The 23,387-nt window shown below is 38.4% G+C and overlaps 1 protein-coding gene across 5 annotated transcripts in view; it reads left to right on the plus strand.

Moving 5' to 3' along the window:
* LOC145675292 (zinc finger MYM-type protein 1-like) overlaps positions 1 to 23,387 on the plus strand; it is a 259,607-nt gene that overhangs the window by 14,734 nt on the left and 221,486 nt on the right. The window contains exon 1 of one of the 5 annotated variants that reach the window (XM_081745715.1): positions 14,037 to 14,474. The exons of the other annotated variants lie outside the window; for them this stretch is intronic. Within the exon in view, the coding sequence (XP_081601841.1) occupies positions 14,073 to 14,474 (402 nt within the window). The 5' untranslated portion in view covers positions 14,037 to 14,072. Of the gene's footprint in view, positions 1 to 14,036; positions 14,475 to 23,387 lie in introns of those variants that run through there. 5 annotated transcript variants of the gene reach the window in all.

Genomic DNA, 23,387 nt, shown 5'->3' on the forward strand with positions numbered 1-23,387 from the left:
GAAACTGCTGTTCCGTAGTCGACTTCGAGAGTCACCACAAAGCTAACAACAGTAACGTAGCGTGAAGTTTTGAAATGGGTAGGCTGATATTAGATTCGTAGCTAGAGGGTGGCCAGGAAGAGCCCAGTCCCCTGAAACTTGTAATTGTTTGTTGTATGTATATTTGAGTGTAAAGTGAATTCAAGTGCCCCCCCCCAAAAAAAAAACAATCCCGCCCTTATTTAAACGATCACGTTTTACTGTTCTGACTACGGGCTGGCTGTAATGCTTGATAGAAAAATGCTAATTCATGCAGTATATTTTTCATACAATGCAAGAAAAGTATAAGTGTGGTTCTGCTTCTTATTTCTCTTACATATAGGTTTCCTTACATATGCGATACTCGCATATCACACATACACTGTATTACTGTATTTCTTTCAAAGAAACAAATTAAAACGAATATAGAGCTATCTTAATTTTAAATTCCCCAAATCATAAACTTAAGCACTTCACCCACAACAACGCCTATCAGCATACTAATGGCAAACAGTAGTGCTGCAGCTCACAGTCAATGTATGCTTTTTTTTCTTTCTTTTTTTTCTTTTTTTTTTTTACAGAAAAGGCTATTTTTAGATTGAAAATACAAAAAGAAAAAAAGAAAAACTATACTTCATCTGAGGCCTCATTCAGTATCGATCTTCACAAAACTTGCGGGTCGCAACGCAACGCAAAAAATACAACAAACAATTATACCTGCTATATCAATTATCGCCAACTAAAATGCAAATTTTACACTGCGATAACGCAAACCGGTACGCAATAAGCTCCCTGATGTATTAGTACTATTCATAATAAGATTTTTATTCTTTTTTTTTTTTTGTCAGAACTTGTGGCTGAATGCGAGATCCTAAATTTTTCATAGTCTTTCTGTTTTATGCTTTCTTATAAAATCGCGTCCTGTCGCGTTTGTTTCCCCAAACACCCGAAAGACTAGCCTTTCGTCAGCATTCGTCCACTTTCGTTGTTTCGTGTTGAATTTGTATGGTTTTCGTCTGCTAAGGGTGACGGAAAAGCGATTTTCACCGCCCCATTCTGAAAATTACATGAGAAAGGCGGAAGGCTAGCGGCCCATAGCCTACAATCGTTCTTGCAGAAGCTTCAATCTATTCTCGCGTGATGATTAAACAGCGCATCATTAAATAAATACATAATCCATTTTAATAAAATTAATTGTATAAATGTCCAAAAGTAACATTTCAGGCTGATATATAATTAAATGGATAGGCTAAGCCTTATAGCCTTAAAGGACAGTACGTCCCTGCCTAACAATGGGATTTCATGGCGTACCGGCCTTCACACCAGGAACAAATGGATCTTCCTGAATGTTGCTTGATATCTAAGAAAGAGGAAACAATTGGTATGTCGATTTCTACTGATCGCATGTTGCAATCAGTGAGTCGCAACTGCTACTTTGTGAATATCACGTTCTTAACGTTTTAGGTACTCATCACAGAGCGCGAAGTAAATGTGTCTACACGGTATCAACTCAGCACTTGTGTGTTTGCATTGTACGTAAGGCCAAGCGTTTAAAGGTCTGTTCTGTGACAGTAGCGAAGTTAGAAATAATCAAGCCAGAACACGTAAACAAAGGGTAACATCAAGCATTATGTTGCCATATCTGTCATGGATATCAATCTGGGTTGCAAGCTCCATACTAATTAATGTTGGGGTATTCCTCATTCGTAAACTAGCTCAGTGGTAGAGCGTTCACCTCTGGTGCTTGGGGTCCCGGGTTCGATCCCAGCCCCCGCCAAGTGAACTTTGTGGTGGACAAACATCGTGCTCGTGGGTTTTCTCGGGGTACTCCCGTTTCCTCCCACTTTCTTCATTCCACCATTTCATTCATCTCTCATTATCACCGTCTCCTTTGGCATAACCGTGGGACGTAAAACTCAAAGATTTCATTTCATTTTCATTCGTAAACTAAAATAAACGTCCATAACTGTTAGATTTTTTTGAAAGAAAAAAATCTTCGGATTAATTGGAAAGACATGACTTTGTGAATTCATTACACGGCGCCTCTTGGTATTAATAATTATGATTTTTTGCTAATGCGTTGAAAGATCTGCAGTTGAATAACAAAGACACAACGAATAGGATATTAAGGTTCAAATAGAAATATTTACTTCCAAAAAAAAAAAAAAGTATTATGTTTTAAAGCTCTATCTGTCGGTCTAGTGGCTAGAGCGCGCCTTTGTGCACGTGATCCCGGATTCGATTCCTGGTGGGAGAGCATTGAACACCTTTCGGGGGGGGGGGGAGTTCAGATTCCACCTTAAACTTTAGGTCGAAATCTGATACAACCTAGATGCTGAAAAGGAACGTTAAATTTTAACAAGACGTTAAGTAATTTTATATGTATGGTACAATGTAAAAAGAATTGGGGGAACTATACACAAGTGAATGTATACTTTGCAAACAGAAACAAAACTATCTTTTCCCAAAAGATCAAGATCTAAGCGTCATTTCTAACTGAATGTTTTGTGACGTCACAGTTTAATGCCCTCCTTCTTAGTAAACCACACGGAGAGGGAAGTTGATGAAAAGTATCCTAGCGTTGATGATAAACAGTTGACAAACAATAGACACCATCGATAGCATAGTCCATAGTTTTGCAAGCATACGCTTTGCTCCTCGTAGAACTATGACTGCGCATAAACTGTTGCTCATTTCATTCTCCTATCTCATACCCCTCTCCTCCTATGTTCTGGAGTTTCTCTTCGCTATTTCCGTGAAATAACGCAGTTCTACGTCACACACTAGCCAGTTGGGCCAGTATTCGAGATAAGGGCAAGTCATTCTCCCTTGTGCCACCTAGTGGCAATGGCGAATAAAAATAAAATCGTAACCAAAGTAAACACTCATTATTACAGTAATATCTGGTAGTTTATCATTGCCTTCATCTAGTGTGTTTCCCATGAAATGAGACTAGAAATAAACCTGTCTTGTCTCGAGTATTGAAAAGCTTTTCTCGTCTCATTTCGTAAATTTATGTGCGAACTTTATGCCTTCGTTTTTTCCCTAATTTCGTGCAGAAGTTATAACAATTCTTCCGCGTCGCGAAAGGTCCACAAAGGGTGTGATAAAACAACTTTTAAGCCATATTTATTATTGGAGAACATTGTGTAATATCCTGCGTAACTTTAACGTTTATAAATGCTCTTCACTGTGTTTGTACAATCACCTGATCAGTTTATACAAGGAGTCCATAAAGTCCTGCAGGAAAGTAAAACTCTATAACTTGGAAACCGTCACGTTTAAGTGTATAAAATTTGGGGGTTGGAAGAAGTGAAGTTTAAAGTTTTGTTCTGGCCACAATGCTCGATGACATTTGCGCTGGTAATCACGTGACTTAAGATGGCGTCTATTAAAGAAAAGGCACAATGTGTTTTGTGGTTTGCGGAATTAAAATTTTGCGTTTCAGTGCGGAGAAAGTTCCAAACAACGTGTGGGAAAACACCCACAACAGAAACAAGTATCAAGAGGTGGTACGAGAAGTTCAAAGAAACGGGAAGTATGTCAGATTTACCACGCAGTGGAAGGCCAGGAACGAGTGACGATGTGATTCACATGTTGCAGAACAGCGTAGCCAGGAGTCTAATGAAGTCGCTTAAACGTAGGTCATTGGAACTGGGAATACCCAATTGGAACTGGGAAGTCAACGTTACACAAGATCGTGCGCAAGAATTTGAAGGTCTGGCCCTATAAGTTAAAATTTGTGCACGAGCTGATAGAGGAAGACTGTGACATGAGAATGGAATTCTGTGAGTCAATGCTTACCCGCTTACAAGAAGATGGTGACCTTCTGTCTCGATTTCTGTTTTCAGATGAAGCCACATTTCATTTGTCGGGAAAAGTGAACAGGCACAACTGCCGAATTGGGGGGGGGGTGAAAAATCCACGTGAATTCGAGGAGCACAAGCGGGGTAGTTCCAAAGTCAATGTGTGGTGTGTTGTTTCAATGGACCACATTATCGGCCCTTTTTTCTTCGAGGAAGATACGGTAAATGGTAATAATTATCTGAACATCCTACAGACATTCCTTTTGCCAAAACTTACTAGGTTAGGCATCCTTAATAAGGTTCACATGCAACAAGATGGGGCACCGCCGCACTATGCCCTTCATGTTCGACAGTTTCTTAACGAAGAATTTAAGGAGAGATAGCTTGGCCGAATAGGACCCACACTTTGGCCTGCAAGATCACCAGAGTTGTCGCCTTGTGATTACTGGCTGTGGGGACACGTGAAGACCAAGACGTATTCGCAGAAGCCAGCTAATTTGCACGATCTCAAGAACAAAATAACTTATGTGATTTTGAATAGTCCAGACGAGCACCGCGAACACGCAATTCTTGGTTTCCCAAAAAGATTGTAAGTGTGTTTGGACGTGAATGGTGCACAATTGGAAGTTTGGCAATGAACCTTAACTAGCTGAAACACAACTTTGAATCTTTTTGTAAGTACATCAAAAAGTATTTGTTAATACATTACGTAGTTTCCAAGTTATCGAGTTTTACTTTCCTGCAGGACTTTATGGACTCCCTGTAGTTTTATACTATGCAGTAACGTAACGCAAAAATGTCGGGGGGCTCCGCAGGATTATTCCCCCCCTTTCTCACGCCCATTAACTTCCCACTATAATATGTCCCTCTAGAAGACAATGGTTAATAAATTCAAGGAATATAATAAAATTAATACTCATCGAAAAGGCAAAAATTATTTTCCCTTAACCTTCGAGTGCTAAGATGATTTTTTAAAAAACTGATGTTGCTAGAATTTATGAATTTTCACCCAGAACATATTTTTCTTTTCTAAAGTAAATAATGTTCATGTTGAATGGATATTCCGTATTCAACTAACTTTTTATAGCCTATAGTTCTTGGCATTTGCTTCGCAGTGGATGCCCAAACCCTGCGGGCCTCCCCGCATTGCAGGCCCTGCGGGCCCCTCAGTTACGCCACTGATACTATGCATTATGTAACATTAAAGTAGTGTTTGAGAACTAAGGCTTGGGTGAATTGGTATTGCGCATAAGACTCATGAAGCTTCTTGTCTCGTTGGCAATGCTACGTTTATTGATTAAATAAGGTGTCTGATGAAACTCGTGCACATGCTCAGTCGGAGTGATGCTACATGTAAAAGACGAAAAGCTGAGTTTTGACCTGTGGGGCTTGTTTCGAAGAAGGGTCCGGTAAAAATATGGCAATGAGGCCACTACTCTTGACCTTAGTACAAGGTAAATGTAAAGCCGAAAAAAAAAATACCACTGTTCGGCGTGCAGTAAAGCGCATGCCGTCCAACTTGCATGAAAAATGATAAAATCACATGCAAATTGATTGTGTGTGGCCTCGTTCATGTATATTGAAAGTTTTCAAAATCTTCTGTAAATTTGCATGATGGTCACCCAACTTGTCGCTAAATTTAGCTTCGAAAGTTTTTTTTTTTTTTTTTGTTTGTTTGTTTGTTTTGTTTTACGTCCCGTGCTTATGCCGTCTAAGCTAAAGCAGACGGTGATGATGAGAAATGAATGAAATGGTGAAATGAAAAAAGTGGTAGGAAACGGGAGAACAACGAGAAAACCCACGCACACAGTGTTTGTCCACCACAAAGTTTACTTGAAACGAGCTGGGATCGAATCAAGGACCCCACGCACAAAAGGTGAAGGTCTACCATTGAGCCACTGCGGCCAGATTTCAAAGTCGCTAAAACTGGTATTTGCCGAATTTAACACAATTTTTTTTTTTTAATGTCGCGAAACAACATAAACTTAACTGGTAATTGAAACAGAAACCATGTAAAAAAAAAAAAAAAAAAGTTACCTATTCATAAAGAAACACGAGCTTATTCCATGTCAGCCTTCGGAAATTTCTGCGTAGAACAACGCAAAAAATAGGTAAAAAGTCATGTCTGCCATGTCAATTATGGCAAACTAAACCTAAAATTTTACATTCCCTTGACGCAAACCGTTACGAAATGTGCCCGACTATCTTCTCCATACTTCTTCACCTCTTTGGAGTTTACCCATGATAATGTAGAAACCTGGCACATTTAAGGTGGAACAAAAAAAAAAAAAAAAAAAACGCACAAACGGCACACTTTTATCACTTGAATTCATGAATTACACAACAGTATGCACTACACAGTACAAAGTGCAATTAGATATAGTCAAAACTTGATTTGAAATGCTCTATTTTAGTGATGGACAAACTATGTCTTGCGGGCGAGATGTGTCCCCCTGAAAGTTCTCTTCGGTCCATGATCTGATGCTTAATCAGGGCCGTACTCCAACCCACGGGCCCACCGGGAAAGTACTTTCTAGGGGGGGCACTCATATGTACGTACTGCCCCCTCTCTAACTCTAACTCTATGGCCTATGGAACCCGGAGGTTCAATGCCGCGTTCACAAAAGCTCTCCACTGACTTCTATCCTTAGCTAACTGCATCCAGTTTCTACTTTGTATTCCAATCTCTGCGAGATCGATCTTAATATTGTCCTCCCATCTACGCCTAGGTCTTCCTAATGATCATTTTCCGTTTGGTCTTCCAGTTAAGACTTTGAAGACGTACTGCCCCCTCTCCGACAATAAATGGAGTCCGGGAGTGTCACTCGGATCAAGTATGCTGAAAAGTTTTAAAATGCAAATTTAAAACTTTTTTTAAGGCAGTAATTTCTTCCCTGACACTGACTGATCTGATGTAATGCCCAATCCTCCATTCTTCTCTTGCAACTGTGCAATCGTCTGCACAAAATCTATTACCTTATATCTCCCCCCAAAATAACAATACTGCACTTGTACCATAAACCTTTCAGAGGCGCTCCTCGTGCATATACAAATACATATATGAAGCACCAGAAGTAATTTATAATTTATACAAATGCAACACTTTTCCATTGTCCTGTATTAACAGCAGAATCATAGCTAGGGGGATGGGCGAGCGAGGCCGTGGCCCCGAGTGCTGATAACAAGAAGGTGTCGAACAAGCAAGAACCGTTCGTAAAAAGTGTTGAAAATGGATAAACGACGCGTCGCCCCGAAAAAGTATTGGCGTCCTATTAAATCAATATTGTTGTGGGGTTGCAAAGGAATATTTTTTTAATTATTATTCTTCCTCGTCTCGATCGCAACCCAAACGTTTCAATAAGTTACAACAAGCTTTTACTTATTACTTAAAGTTATTGTATTGTTATTTGTTAATGACGATTTGATATAGAAGACCGCAAGCTGCTGTTTGCGGGAGAATATTAAAAATGAAAGTAAACAAGGGGAATAATATTTTCGAACTTGAAGCAGCGGTGGAATAGGGGCTTAAGGAGTCATAACTTAACGAATGTTGTCTTTTCTAAAGACTGGTCACTATCAGTGATCTTTTCTTATTCCATTGACATGAAATGCTTCCAATTTGAAGGAATTTATTGGGATGATTTCACCATTAACTACTTGTATCGCCGGAATATACAGTATATACGTGATGAACTCTACTGACAAACTGTAAGAGGTGATTCCTTACATCAAAATAAGAGAAAAAGTTCGTATGGACCTATGGCGAAAAGTGCATAGTTTCAGAGCTAGGGCTGTCCAAAATCGCGAAAAAAGCCAAATTTCAAGAGGCCCTATTTCGAATTCAAGGGACTGTGGATGGTGGTCCTTGTCAGCGTAAAGAAAGTCACGCATGCGCAATCAAAAATGCATATTTCATTAATGTTCAATAGGTGTACAGATTATTCCCTACAGGGTGAAATTCACAGATATACCAACAACAGAATTTTGAGATATGCTCTGACTTTGGTTGGTCCAAAGTAGGGAAACAATAAGCCTTAATAGCAGTGAACACGGAACCCTTTGGCGCGATGTCGGAAGTCTTAAAGCGATCGAACGATCTCTCGTACTCAGGAAAACGCATAGTGCGGTGTTTTCTTAACGCTTATAAGTAGAGACCGAATGTTAGGCAAAATGCCTATTCTCTAATATTAAAGATATGATCAAAAATAACATTTTAAAGTTTATATGGGGGGTTATAGTTTAGATTTAAGGCAATTTTATTTTGCCTATTTTGCCTATTTCGACCTTTACTGCCTAAATAATTGCTTTAGTGCCTAATATTGCCTATTCTATGCATTTTCTTCAAAATAAGCCTTCATTGGGAAAATATATAATTTATGTAACATAATACACACATTTTTACGTATATTATGTGTTTGTAAACACAAGTATGTGGTACGTTGCAATATATAGCTATACAAGATGAACTTCAAAGATGTGCACATACTTCGGGAGCTGATTCGTGACATGAAAAGAAGGCAAAAGTCCTGTTGAATGTCACGAATTATCTCCTGAAGTATGTGCGAACCTTTATGTCCCTTTCCAATTGTCAGGATTCGATTTTCGATTCCAAGTTGGCACCCCTGTCACTTGAACACAACGCAGAACTCGACAACATGCAACAGCACTTTTTGTCTTCTTTTCATGTCACGAATCACATCTTTCAGGTTCACCCAGTATGTGGAATGCATAACATGCCTCGTTTTTGTATATACAGTAAAAGAAGATATTCTTTAACAAACAAGTATATTTCTATAATCTTTTAACATTATCTATGACTTGAATCTATTTTTAATGGTGGCGTGGGAGACCCGGGTTCGATTCCCGGCTGGAGCTCATGTGGTTCGGATTCCACGTTAATCAGTAGGTCCACGTCTCATATAGAATCGCTGCTGAAAGGGACGCTAAACTAAAATCAACTCAACTATTTTTAATGGTATTGAGTATTTATCTTTATTATTTCGAGTTACATTTTAGTGCCTATTTTACTGCCTATTTATAAAATTTTAAGTGTCTATTTGCCTGCCTATTTTCCAGGTTTTTAGTGCCTAAACAACCGGTCTCAACTTATAAGTGAAGAAAACGTGAAAAATACCGTGACAAAATACATATCATTACACGTTATTCCGAACACAAAGAAACATGGAACTGCCTGTTCCTAAAGCGGCCCATACACGTAAACACATGCCTGAAGAAACAGCCCGACTTGTATGAAAAATGATAAAACCACAGGCAAGTTGATCGTGTATGGCCTCGTTCATTCATGTTGAAAGTTTTCAAAATCTTCTGAAAACATGTTTGATGTTTTTGCCGTTCTGCATGCATGTTTACCGTGTATGGGCTCGTTCATGCAAGGTGGCTGTTTTATATTTAGATCCGCCAATCACGACAGCGGAAGAAATCACGTGAGTCTCTCCTCCGTCGCATGCCAAGGTCGTGCAGTTGCAGAAAGAAAAAGCACACGTTTCCTCGTCCTCCACATTTCTCCAACTACTTTCAGTATGTTGGACAGCACGTTGGTACGTGTGTGGGTAAAAAATTCTTTCAAGATGCATGATGAAAGAAACCTTTCATACATGTTGGTAATGCAAGTGCGTGCGTCTATGGCGCGCTTAACACTTCAGTCTTCCCTCCGAAACATTGGATGTCCATTGTTGTCCAGGCTTACCTCCTGCTTACTTTAGACCCTTCTTAAAATCAGTGAATATCTGAAAAAACTATTCAAAACTATTTGGGAATTACACCCTGTAGGGAATATCCTCTACACATATTGATAACTAATGAAATATGCACTTTTGGATTGTGTATGCGTGACTTCCTTTACGCTCTTAAGAACCACCATTCACACTTTCTGGAATTCGAAATAGGACCTATTGAAATTTAGCTTTTTCGCGATTTTGGACAGCCCTAACTCTGAAACTATGCACTTTTCGCTATAGGTCCATATGAACTTTTTTCTCTTATTATGATGTGAGGAACCACCTCTTACAGTTTGTCGGTATAGTTTGTAATCGCCTAGAGTCCAGTCGCTGTTCTGGCGTCCATTTTCTCTAATCGATTCGTTGTCTCTGTTCGGGCGGCATTTTCTATAATCGCCTGGTCTGCCCTGTCGCGATAAAACGCTGTAACTTTGGCGGAGCAGTTTTGAGAAAAAGAACCGTAAAGTCGCTACAGACCGGCTAATTTCCTACTTATATCGAAATTCTCTTTGGTATATTTTCAAAAGTATTCGACTCAGCTCAATGCTGGACCTGGTGAACATAAGTATCGGTGGGGGAAATTCAAAAATGCTTATACCGACTAAACAACAACTCAAGTTACAGCGTTTCGTCGCGACACGGCAGTGGTATCGGGCCGCTGTTCGGGTACCATTTATTTATATAACTGTTTTCCGGGTTCTGTCCTCCGTAGTCCTGTCAATGAGTATGTTCCGGATACCTGGACTTACCTGGGTAAGTCGTTGAAGGACATCTCCTAAAAGGGGTTACAAAATTATCTTTAAATTGAATGCTGGTCTCAATAATGAGATGGGTATTAGGCACCGAGAGGTTCGGATGTCTCGTCTCGAAAACCTCACGGATGATCTGACGGTCACTCAGACCACAACGCACACAAACATCACTCATACACACGACAAAAACACACTGGATTAAACGACACTATACTTATTTATTAAAATACTATTTAAAGAAAAAGATAACGGATTAAAAAAATAATCACAACACTCAACACTGCATACGTATAATTATTTCCTTTAATAAAATCACACTTTACTTTCTCATTATACTTTAGCCCTTTGTCACTTTATATATTACGATTGAAGATTAAGATAATGATTCCACGAGATGTACTTTTTTCACACCACTAATGCACTTGGGGGATTAGCACTGGGGAAAAGTCGCCGGGATAATCCCACGAAATAATATAGTTGCTGCTCCAAACAATCCTCAAATGTTGACGTTAATCCTCAGTAAAAATAGGAAGACGATCACCAAAATGGAATGATAATGTTGGAGGGCGCGTTATAACTTATACGCACAAGGTGTGTGAACCTGGGACTTACTGATTGGGGCTAGCCATGAGTAAGTCCTTAACTGCCTAATAACGTATCCCCCTTAGCACAACAGTATACTTGATGCCCGACGCGATGTGCGTGGTTGCTGCCTCGAAACGTGGAGCAACACTCCTCGAACTCAAAGGTTCGAGATACGAGCTGCAATGATACAAGAATCAATGTTGGCAGTTCATTCCCAAAAGCACTCAGGTTAAATCACCTGTATGGAAATGTAAATAGAATATAAAAAAGAGTTGACGTTAAGTTTAGTCCACTGGCCACGACGCACAAGACATTGCGATAACTTGGCTGTGGGAACATTTAGATAACGAGCTACTTAAGCGATGTGGTTGGCGTCTCCTTGGTCGCTCCTGCGCCTGGTGTGCTACGAATCGCAGTATTTCCATAAATGATTGCAGAATACACTTAACAGTTCCAAATGAGTATAAAACATAGTTTTTGTATATTAATAAGTCAGGGAGAAATACTGAGAAGATGCGTCGCTCACTGAAATGTTCTGACCACAAAGCAATGTTTTAAATATAGGCCTGCCTATATATGAATAGACGATAAAGACTTCTTTGTTCAATTGCGTTGGGAAAGAATCAATTTCCACCGAAGAAAGAACTTACTTGCGTCGCATACTAAAGAATAAATCGGAAAAATAATTACTGTCTTTACGAAATATTCAGAGCGTCCACAAAAGATACTTCTATAACCTGGTGACGGTTATAAGTTCATTAACACCCTGTATATTGTGCATATGTATCTAGTGGTGTGATATTTTTATCTACACACACACACACACACACACACACACACACACACACACACACACACACACACACACACACACACACACACACACACACACACACACACACACACACACACACACACACACACACACACACACACACACACATATATATATATATATATATATATATATATATATATATATATATATATATATATATATATATATTGGACGTTTGGATTTTACTATTTTTGGATATATACTACGTTTGGATTTTAAAGAGAAACATGAAACATATTCTTCATCTTCATCGATCAATATTGAGAAATTCACACACAAAAAAAGGCTTCTTCTGAATTTCCATTACATTTTACAAAATATTTTTTACCGTAAAAGAATCGAAATTTAAAATGCTATTTGTTTGGTCACATACAAAGTGAAAGTACAAAAGTTTACAATTATTACTGGAAATTATTGATGTCATCCATTTCGAACATTTAAAAAAAAAAAAAAAAAAGTTTTTGATGCATTGAAATGTCATTTATTATCGACAGTATGAAACGTTTTAAACAGTTGTAAATTTCCATAACTGTTTTCAAGTGGATTTGTATCCAACAAAACTAATATAAACCTCTTGAAAGAAGCTCTTATTTGTAAAAGAATACGGTACTAATGATCGCCTTTGGCTGTTGCAATGGTCTGTCCAAACAACTTGATAAAAATTTATCGTAGCATAACGACAAAAGCTGCTTATATATATATATATATATATATATATATAGCATTTTATAACATCCTTGGGATTAGCTGACTGTATTGCCGGTACTTGACGTGTTATCTTCCTTCATTCTCTTACTCCCATATGCGAGTCACGTTACTCCCATATGCGAGGAATGCGTGACGTGTGCCTTTTTGTTCATATACCGCTATTTACGATACAAGGCGGAGGGCCCACTAAAAATTCATCGTCCAGGGCCCACCGGGAAATTTCCCGGTCTCCAGCCTGGCCAGTACGGCTCTGTGCTTAATCTTACTAATGAAAAGAAAAATGTGATTTCTTTGACAGAGTTGTATTAGAAAAAAAATGAAATGAAATCTTTCAGTTTACGTCCCACGGTTATGCCGGTTAGGCTAAAGGAGAAATGAGTGAAATGGTGGAATGAAAAAAGTGGGAGGAAACGGGAGAACCCCGAGAAAATCCACGAGCACGGTGTTTGTCCACCACAAAGTTCACTTGGCGGGGGCTGGGATTGAACCCGGGACCCCAAGCACCAGAGGTGAACGCTCTACCACTGAGCCACCGCGCCCCCTGTATTAGAAAAAGACCGATACAAGAAAATTTTACTTCAGTTCAGAGGATCACTGCACCAAAGTACGAACAAGATTTAAAAAAAAAAAAGCCCTACTTGGTAATAGGACTTTGTATTATAAGAATTGTTAAATGTGACATTCTTATTTTTTAACGTATTGGCCCGCTTAAGAATTTTCCTTTTTTCTTTAGCCCTCTTTGAAGAAAGTGAACCATCACTGTCTTCTGTCTAGAAAACGAACGTGCAAAAATTACACGTACGGCAATCAATTTTCTCCTCCCCCAGTCACGGACTGTCAAGTGTCAATTGACATGACCACTGGCGTCTCTGGCATGTAAAATTTGAGGGGGACATCAAAGAAAGTGATTTAAATTGTACTACCTAGCCCAACCTGTTTATTAACTTCGATTTCATTTGTTACATTTCTACTTACCTCCACGGACCCCTTAAGGTATATCAAGAACTCGATTACAATCGTTTCACAGCCTGAATATTATATTCCAAATAAATATATTATTATTATTTATATGATATTCTGTCGTTAGTAAATAAATTAAATTAGAATAAAATATTGAATATTTTGTACTTCAAAATATTGGGGGTTCGCGTCCCCCTCGTCCCCCCGCCAGAGACGCCCGTGGACATGACACAGCAGTACTATTGCCAAGAGGTTATGTTTGCAGTCCTAACAAACCACAAGGAAGCTCCCGAATATATCTAACATGGTGAGTTCACTTGGCAATGCCAGAATCTTTTGACAATCGCTCAGTAAATAATATCGACATTTTTTTAAAAGCGAAGCACTGGACAAATTCGCCAGTTTTATCGCAAACACATTTTAAAAGTCGCTAGTCGTTAGTTGTTTTTCGATAAATTTTGTCGTTATCTGCCTCAATATTTTCTAGATCTAGCGAGTTATCGCTAAGATTGGCAACACTGATTATGGTTCTGCCGTTCTTTATGCATGTTTAGCGTGTATGTGCTGCTCGTTCATGCAAGTTGGTTGGTTGCTTTATATGTAGGTTCGCATCACGACAGCGGAAGAAAACACGTGACTTTCCTCAGTAATACCAAGTTCGTTAACGATGGATGATCTGCGTTACATGACAAGGAATTCTATCCGTGAATTTATTCAGGTTTACAAAGAACTACCATGTTTGTGGAAGGTACAATTAAAAGAAGTCTACTGTGTGGGGAAGGCCGTAAAGAATTCGGCGTATAAAAAATTGCTAGCAAAGCTGAGATTGTTTCAACCGGACGCCACAGTTGATGATGTTAAAAGGAGAATAAACACACTGCGCTCCAACTACAGAAGAGAGTACAACAAAGTGAGAAAAAGCAAATTAAGTGGTTCTAAAGTTTACGTGCCGAAGTTATGGTACTATAATGAACTTTCATTTTTATCGGATCAGCAACAAACACATGTAAGCAAAAGCAACCTAGATGCACATAGCAGTGATGAAGGCCCTGATGATTTATCTCTAGAGGTAAGTTAAAAAAAAAATCATCATCACAACTAGTTTTATTTTTACAGTTATTTCTGTGTACAGACGTACGGTGTGTGACAGATCGTCTCTCCTCTGTAGCCAATCGTTGATCCATTTAGATTCTTCCTTTTCATTTTTTTTTTCTTATTGCACAACCCTAGTTCAGTTGCGGGAGGTAAAAGGTTCCCTGTCCTCCACATTTCTGAAACTAAAATACGCTTCATTCTTCTAATAAGTAGGGCGCAGCAAGTTGGTACGTGTGTGGGTAAAAAAGTTTTCCAACATGCACGATGAAACAAATCTTTCAGGCAGGTGTGTGCGTCTATAGGTATGTGACTGGCGATCATGTGATTTGTGTTTAAATCTTGTCAAGGTTCGTTTTCTTTTCTTTTCTTTTCTCTTTTTTATGATGCAAAACATTGTAAGGTAAATGTGAATGGAAGCAGAGGAAGAAAGCGTGAATAGTGTGAAGGAATAGAGTATATTGACGTGCTGTGTAAATGTGTAAACGTGTTTAATTTGTGTTACAAAGTGGTCGTAAGTTGTAGACATTCTAAGAAAGACACAAGTAAGTTACATACATAGGCATCATATGCATATTCCTCGCATGCCAACTGGCTAGGAGACTCTGTTCCAATGCTCGTGAATGTGGCCCCGCGTGGCGTAGTCGCTAACGGTGCGAGCGGTCCCGGGTTCGATTCCCGGTGGGGGCACTCGGTCGAAAAAGTGTAAAACGCTTTTTCAGGCCAGCCACCCTGAATGAAGTTTTCCTCATTCACACCAGTCAAATGCCGGGGTGGTACCTAACTTATAGGTCCCAGGCCGCTTCCTTCCGTCCCCAATCTTTTCTTCCTTCCCTTTCCCCGGATTGTGTGAAGGGCTAAATGGCGAAAGCCCAGAAATCTAAATCCCATCCCATCCCATCCCAATGCTCGTGAATTCTGTTGTAGCTACAGCTTATGGTTACCGTACGGACCTTTGGCGCGGGAGACCCGGGTACGATTTCTCGTGTGAGCTCATGTCGTTCCCAAGCCTTATATAGTATCGATGCTGAACGGAACACTAAACTCAAAATCAACAAAGGACCGCGGTGGCTCAGTGGTAGAGCTTTATTGGTTGTAGAAACGGTTCTAGGATATTTTATACCCTACATTTCTGCGAGCATCCGAAGTCTGGATATTCAGATAATGCAGAACTTCATGAACAGTGGGAACACGAAAATATACTATGGCCAGTTATGTTTCCCCGCTTTATATAGATGAGCAGTAATCGATCTTGGGTTATTCTAGTTTTCATTAACTTCTTCTTTCTAAATGTGTAGGGCGCTGGCGCACGTATCCGCCTAGGTTGTCTTTACGGACGAGCTGGCTCTAACTGGTTCTCTAGGTCGATCCTAGCTCGCGCCAAATAGGTTTACCAGTTAACGGTGCACAAACAACCGTATGCGTGGGTATCCTCGGCGTTTTCCCTTTTATTCCTAATTTTTCCATTCCACCAATCATTCTCATCATCACTGTCTTATTAGCGTATACAGTATAACCATAGGACTAAAACTGAAATCTATTATTTCCAAAGTCAACCAATCAAGTGCGCTTGAGCCTAACTTGAGTCCAATATGGGAACGCTCAGACATTTTGATTTCACGTCAGTGCACTTATTTCTGTTTCTTCACATCCTCACTTTTTCATGTTTTCCATTTACTAATAGCTTGCAATATTCTTTTACACTGTTTTTTTTTTTTTTTAAATGAACCCTTGGTGGGATTTGAACACTGACTGTCTGATTGTCAGTCACATACCTTATCCATACCCCAAGTAAAACAGTGATATCTTCTCTCTGATAGACACTTATCTTGTAATGAGCCATGTACCTAGGCAGTGTTGGCAAATCGTCATATCTTTGCCAACCGCTACCGCCGAAACAAATTCTCTTCCGTCAGGGAAATAAAGTCTGTTTTCATCTTTTTACATGCAACATCACCCCCAGCTAAGCATGGGGGTGAAACCACTCAATATAATCTCTAAAGTGTATACAAAGTTTCATCGTCCTAACTTAGCAGGATCATGAGAATCTCAATTTTTCACATAAATTTTGAATTTCCATATCCTCTCCTTAAGATACGCATCTTAAAGTGACATGGGAAAAACTCAGTTGAGCAAACTATATCCAATAAAAGATACGGGTCACCTCACTAAACATTCTTGCTCCAATTCCTTAAACTAAATCATATAGTGCTGCAGTTACTAATGAAACATTTTCTTGTGAAATGCGAACAAAATTATAATACTTTTTTTTTTTTTTAAAACTTCACAGAATGAAAACTTATCCCAGGGCCGTAACTTGTGGGGACAGGGGGCAACTTGTGAGGGGGAGCAGGGAAGCTTCTCGCCGTTCGAGGAAGGGGGAACTTTAAGACAAAATGTTCTTACTCCGTATACAATACGAACATGAAATTATAAATAACGCATCAACAGGTTCACTATATTACATAAACAAAACAGCACACGAAAGGTAAATAAAACAAATGAGTCGTGGGCCCATTTCAGTAAAAAATGTCTACTATTAGGGACTCTAGAAATAATATTTGTTCGTATGTCTGAGATTTATCAATATTCCCCTCTTAATTAATTTGTCATGTATGGAACGGGCCCAGGGACGAACTAACAACCCTACAGACCTTGCTGTGCGGGAGGGCCCAAAGGCTCCGGGGGCCCATAAAGAGTAAGAGAAAAAAGGAAAGAGGAGACCCAAGAATTAGAAAAACAATTTTTTCTAGGGGACTCAAATACGCGTATTAATACTCCTCCCCCCCCCAGAAAAAAATCTAAATTACGGCGTTGACTCATCCCCAAAGGTAAACTACCCGTTTTGGATTTTTCCACAAGAAATAACTTATACCATATGTTAGGATTATTAATGAGATATTTGTTTATAAAATAATAATCGTATGAGTGATATTTTACATAATTGTTAAAACATCTCACCTCAAGAAGAAACTATCCCTTCTGGATATTTTCATGGAAGTGATTTATGCAATGTTATAAGAATAACATTCATAAAAAAGACTAAAAAGTAATCTGAAGAGACTCATTTTCAAGAGCGAACTACCCCTTGTGAATGTTTTTGTAAGAAATAGTCTACACCATGGACGGCGTTTAGGGGAGCAAAGAGGGGCAGTTGCCCCCCGCCACTTTATTGAAGTAACCCATTATATAGTTTCATTTGGAAATGTAAAGTTTTTGAATGTATTATTTGCCGTTGCGTCAGAATGTATTGGTTGTCTTCCCGTGGAGTTACGAAAGCTACGGGAATTGCGTTTTAATTACCACGGAAAATAGTCGAAAAATTAATCTATTGCAGCACAACAGTTCCAGCATACTTTCACTTCTTCATAGAAGGGCTTGATATATTAGTCAGCCGCTTTGAAATTAATTCAGAGAACATTAAAAAAAAAAAAAAAAAAAAAAAACACAAATTATTTTTTAATTCCACAAAAATCGACAGTTCTTAAAATGTCTTTTCTTTTTAAAATGTCAACTTCTACCTTTTCCATTGTTTTGCAGTATACGAGTGTACATACAATTAAATTTAATGAATTCAACATAATTCTAGGTTTTCGGATTATTTTGTATAATATGAGTGTGGAATGATTCTAAGTATTGTTGTCTTTTGATGTGTTCCAAAAAAGTGAAAACTGCATCTAATGGCAACGAACATGTTTCGGGAAGGTGCAAAAGCGAATATTTCTTTAAATGTCGTAGTATATGCTTGTAGTATTTACTGTCTTTCATTTTCTAAGAGTAATAGCATACATTTAATGGCCTGCGTGAAATTAAAAATATAAGTTGTTCATTAATCTCCAGTTTCACTGTAACTTCTACAAAACAAACCTCATTATTCATTACTATGATTAATATTATCCTTTCTATTTTCTTGTTTTGCAAATTTGGTATTAAATAATCTGATCACACAGTTTTCCAGAGAGAATTTTAAGATGTTCATGAGCAAGTAATCAAATCTCTTCTTATACTTTCGTTGTTTAAGAGTACAAAGGGCTAGTACCTGCTTGCGTTGCTCTTGCCAATTTACTTAATAAAATATAAAATACAATATACGGTATTTTAACCCGAAAAAGGTAGTATCCTATTAGTTATACAACATTCCATCAAGTCTTTCCCCCACTTGCAACGTCCAATCGCCGCCACTGGTCTAAACAATATCATAGAGTTTTTAATGAAATATTTATTTATGAAATTTGAGAAAAATTGCTTAAGTCGTTTTGGGGAAAATCCGTAAAAACTCACCTCCAAGAATAAACTACTCCCTCGTACATTTTTAAAAACAAAAGAGTTGTGCAATATTGTCAGGCTATTAATTAATTATTTATAAAATGAGAAAAAATTGCGAGAGTCATACTTGAGAAAATTGCCCAAGAAAGCTCACCCCAAGAATCTTCTTCTTTCTCTTCTCAACCATAAGTTGGTGCCTGGGCAACATATACATTTTAAAACTTTTCTCTCTTGAGGGAGCTGTTTTATACTTTGATAAGCTCTCTTCTTCTTAACTGCATCTAGATATTCTATCCTTGGTCTTCCTTTTCCTGGTTTTCCTTCTGCCTTTCCCTCTATCAGCACGGTAATCCAATCGGAATGCCGAATAAGGTGGCCAAGTATGCTGTTTCTTCTTTTTCCCATTATCTTCATGATCTGTCGTCCTTTATTAACTTCTTTTAGTACGTCTTCGTTCTTTTTCCTTTCGGTCCATGATATGCCCAGCATTCTGCGCCAACACCACATCTCGAATGCTTCCAGCTTGAATATTTCAGCTTTTCTTAATTTCTACGTCTCTGATCCGTAAAGCGCCACGGTCCATACCAGTGCACAGTAGGGTGGAGCGAAAATATGAAAGAGAAAATTTTAATTTGGCAGACCCATAAAAAGTTTACTACTTGTCAAAGGAACACCTCTGTAAAATTTGATGAAATTTCGTGAATAATTTTAGGGTGCTACCAACCACTAAACTTTTGTCATTTAACCCTTTTAAATTATGTCGTTCCAAATGGAACGATGGCGCAGTATGTACATTGTTGGCTTAAAAATGAATCAACAAAGCTTTTTACTTAGATTTTTTTTTGTTTTTTCAAACATAGAGGCAGCGTAGAACACGTTTCGTACAGTTTTTCGCCTTTCTGCGTCGAGACATGGGGGTGATGACGTCATAAGTGGAAAACAAATTGTTGGCCTATTTTCATTATTTTTGACGGGTTTACTTTTGCAACTACAAGGTCGAAATTTTGCACTCACAATCACTATACCCATTAGTATTTCTTCGATTTTTCCAGATCTCTGCGTTAACGCAGAGGGGTTCACAGGGGCAAAAAGGTGAAAACGGATTTTTTTATTTTTAAAAATCCGTTTTTTGGCGATTTTTCCGTCTCAGGTACATGATGGAGACATGAAACCGTTGGAAAGGCTATTCCATTCTGAAGAGAATGAGATGTGAACCATGATCCTATCGCAAATAGGAATGTCTCAGGAAATTCTTATCTGAGATCCTGTTTTATGCATGCATCTGCAATATTCTGCGGATATTCTCAGCACATTGATAAATATGTTTTTCCACCCTTACTTTTGCACCTAGAACAGTGAAATTTTGCAAGCATATTCTCTATACCCCTTAGTATTTCTCCGATTTTTCACATCACTGCATCAACAAAGGGAGTCCAGAGCGGGCAAACTTAGAAAAAGGGATTCTTTTTAGATTAAAAATCCCTTTCTTCGCGATTTCCTCCCTCAGATGCATGATGGAGACATGTGAGTATTTAACAGTGATGACACCGTAGCTGCTTGACTAAAATTCTAAAATTTACCTAAAAACCCCATAATTTAAGAGAGTTAATATCTGGTACATATTGGGTTATGGGCTGACGGGATGAAAAGAATTAATCAAGACAAGGTGTTTTTGTAAAAATATGTTAAAATTTTCTGATACTATGTGTATAGAGATATGTATTACTATTATGTTTAAATTAAGTTTAATTATACTACACCTGTTGCGGATTTCTTTATTTATAGATACATTGACTAAAGCCAGGTAGTAGATGCTAAAATCAGTAAAGCAATTGGTTTGAACTGAGACAGTGCGGTAAGCTGCGTTTTTCAGGGATTAATTGAGTTAGGAACATTTATTTGGTGTAATGTTAACTAGGAATGTAGTTCAGTGCCCAATTCTGGGGAGTCCTTCTGATTTGAAAGACAACATTTTACCAAGTGTGCTAGAAGTTTTGAAACACTATTTACATTTACGATAACTACTTAAAGCAACATCGAAGAAAGATCCGTCGATTTCAGACATCTCTAATATTCTGACAGAAAAGATTGAAGAAATTTGAAATCGAGCGTCAATTCCAATTGTGTCAAGAAAACGTGTTTTGCAACTGATCTCAAAACTTATCATAAACTTGTGAGGTATCCAAAATCAAAACGAAATGAAAATTACTATCTGAAAGTCGAAGCTTTAAAACTGATGCAAGTGCGCTTCTTGACATTGCATCTTTCAAGTATGTTACTTTTGCTTCATGTATCTGTGAAAAAATAATTAAAGTGCAAAGGAACACACATTTCTTAATGACCAGAGATCTTCCAGGAAGATGGTAATTGGTTCCGTAGATAAAACCAAGACAATGAAGTTAAGAAGAGCAGAATAAAGGAAAAGAAAAGAGGCTTCAAGCATTGAAAAGTATAAAATATGTATTGATGTTCGAACAGTCAGCACTGATTATGTTGCCGATACTGGCGAATTGTTGTCATCTGAGGATGAGGATGAGGTTGAGGGTGACAGAGAGACATTTGAAACTGACATTTCAACATCGAAAGAAAAAGCTTCAAAAAACCAAGTGAGATCACAACTTCCAACATTGGCGAGAGTTTCAGATCAGTATGGGGTATCTGCTAGATGTGTTGCCGCAATTGCATCTGCAACTTTACAAGATTTTGGAATAGTTTTCAGGGAAGACACATCTCAAGTAATTGACAGAAGTACGGAGAGCACGACAAAAAACACAAGCTACACTTCAAGAACAGAGACAGGAAAAAGACACTCTGATAGGACTTTACTTTGATGGAAGGAAATGTGCAACATTAACTCAAGCAAAAATTGGCCAGAAATGTCACTGTCGAACCATAGTTGAGGAACACATTTCTCTTATTCAAGAACCAAATTTCATTTATTTGGGCCATGTTACACCATCAAGTGGCTCATCAAAAAGTGTATCAGAAAGTATTGTGAAAATCTGCTCAGAAAACAGTATAGATATAAGGAATCTATCAGCAATTGGCAGTGATAGAACAGCAGTGAATACTGGAACAAAAAATGGAGTCATTAGGATATTTGAACAACACCTTAACAGACCATTGCAATGGTTTATGTGCCAACTACATGCGAATGAACTTCCCCTTCACCACTTATTTCAGTACCTTCATGGAGTCACACTGGGACCTCGTGAATTCTCCGGACCGATTGGAAATATGCTAAAAGATTGTAAATATTTCCCTGTTAAAAGTTTCCAGAAAATCACTTGTAATTTACCAGACATTTCTGCGGATGATCTAAGCACAGATCAAAAATATTTACACGAAATGTGCCATGCCATTTTCTCAGGAAACTGCTCTGCTGATCTCACCAATCGAAACCCTGTCAGGTTGTCACATTCAAGGTGGCTAACGATGGCTGACAGGGTACTGAAAGTGTATGTGAAAACTGAGAATCCATCATTTAATCTGACTGTTCTGACTGAATACATTGTCAAAGTGTATGCTCCTCTTTGGTTCAAAATTAAAAACAATTAGTCCCGCACGGACGGAGCTCAACATGTGTTTGAAACCATAGTGCTATCAAGGTTCTTACTTTCACATCTCAGAAGTGTTGTGGATTCCGTGATACAACGAAACGCAAATTTCAGCCACCCTGAAAACCTCTTGTTAGGGATGTTAACAGATCAAAGAGAACACGTTAGAAAACTTGCATTGAGAAGAATCCTTAAGCATCGTGAAAGAAGTTCAAGCACTGTTGTCAAAGTACGACAGTTCACAATTCCAAAGTTGAACTTTGATGTGCAAGACTACACTGAAATTATTGACTGGTAGGAAGTTGAAGTCACAGAGCTCTCAATTTTGACAAATCTTACAAATGAAGAATTATAGTCCTTTATCATCAGTCGGGAAGTGCCAGTATTCAATTTCCCCAAATTTCCAGCCCACACACAGGCCGTCGAAAGGTGTGTAAAGTTAGTGACTGAAGCATCTGAGGCTGTAATTGGTCCAGAAGCAAGGGATGGCTTCAAACGTACGAAGATAAAGTCAAGACTCATTATGACAGTCTTTGAAACCAAGAAGGAGTACAGTGTTGCATAAAGTGATAACGGGACTGTGAGTGTAATAGGTTAAAGTCAAACTTGTAATGCAGTCAGTGTCTAAGGATTTATCACACCGTGGGGGGAGGTTCTTGTCTTATGTTTCAGAAAATTTTAATATATCATTACTTGTGTTTAACTATGTCTTAACTGTATCAATTAACATGTTAGAAGTAATCAAACAGAAGGAAACCACCATTTTATATGAGCCTGCTGTATGTCCGATTATTCGTGTAATATGACAGTAAAAAAACAGCTGGTAGCAACCTAAAGATATGTTCAGAATTTCAAAAAAATTGGAATATATGTTGTACAACATTAAAGGAAAACTTTAGTACCTATGCCATTAAGAATTTCTATTGAAATATTTTTCTCACTACTTTTCACTCCACCCTAGTGCACAGTGGTCCAGACACCCTTCAAACCTCGCCAAAACCTCAAAATTCGATATTATCACAAATATGAAAGACCTTACACATTTAATAAGGAAAGACGTAAGGTTT

The sequence above is a fragment of the Thermobia domestica genome, chromosome 2 (assembly GCF_964235325.1).
Source record: "Thermobia domestica chromosome 2, izTheDome1.hap1.1, whole genome shotgun sequence".
NCBI lineage: Eukaryota > Metazoa > Arthropoda > Insecta > Zygentoma > Lepismatidae > Thermobia > Thermobia domestica.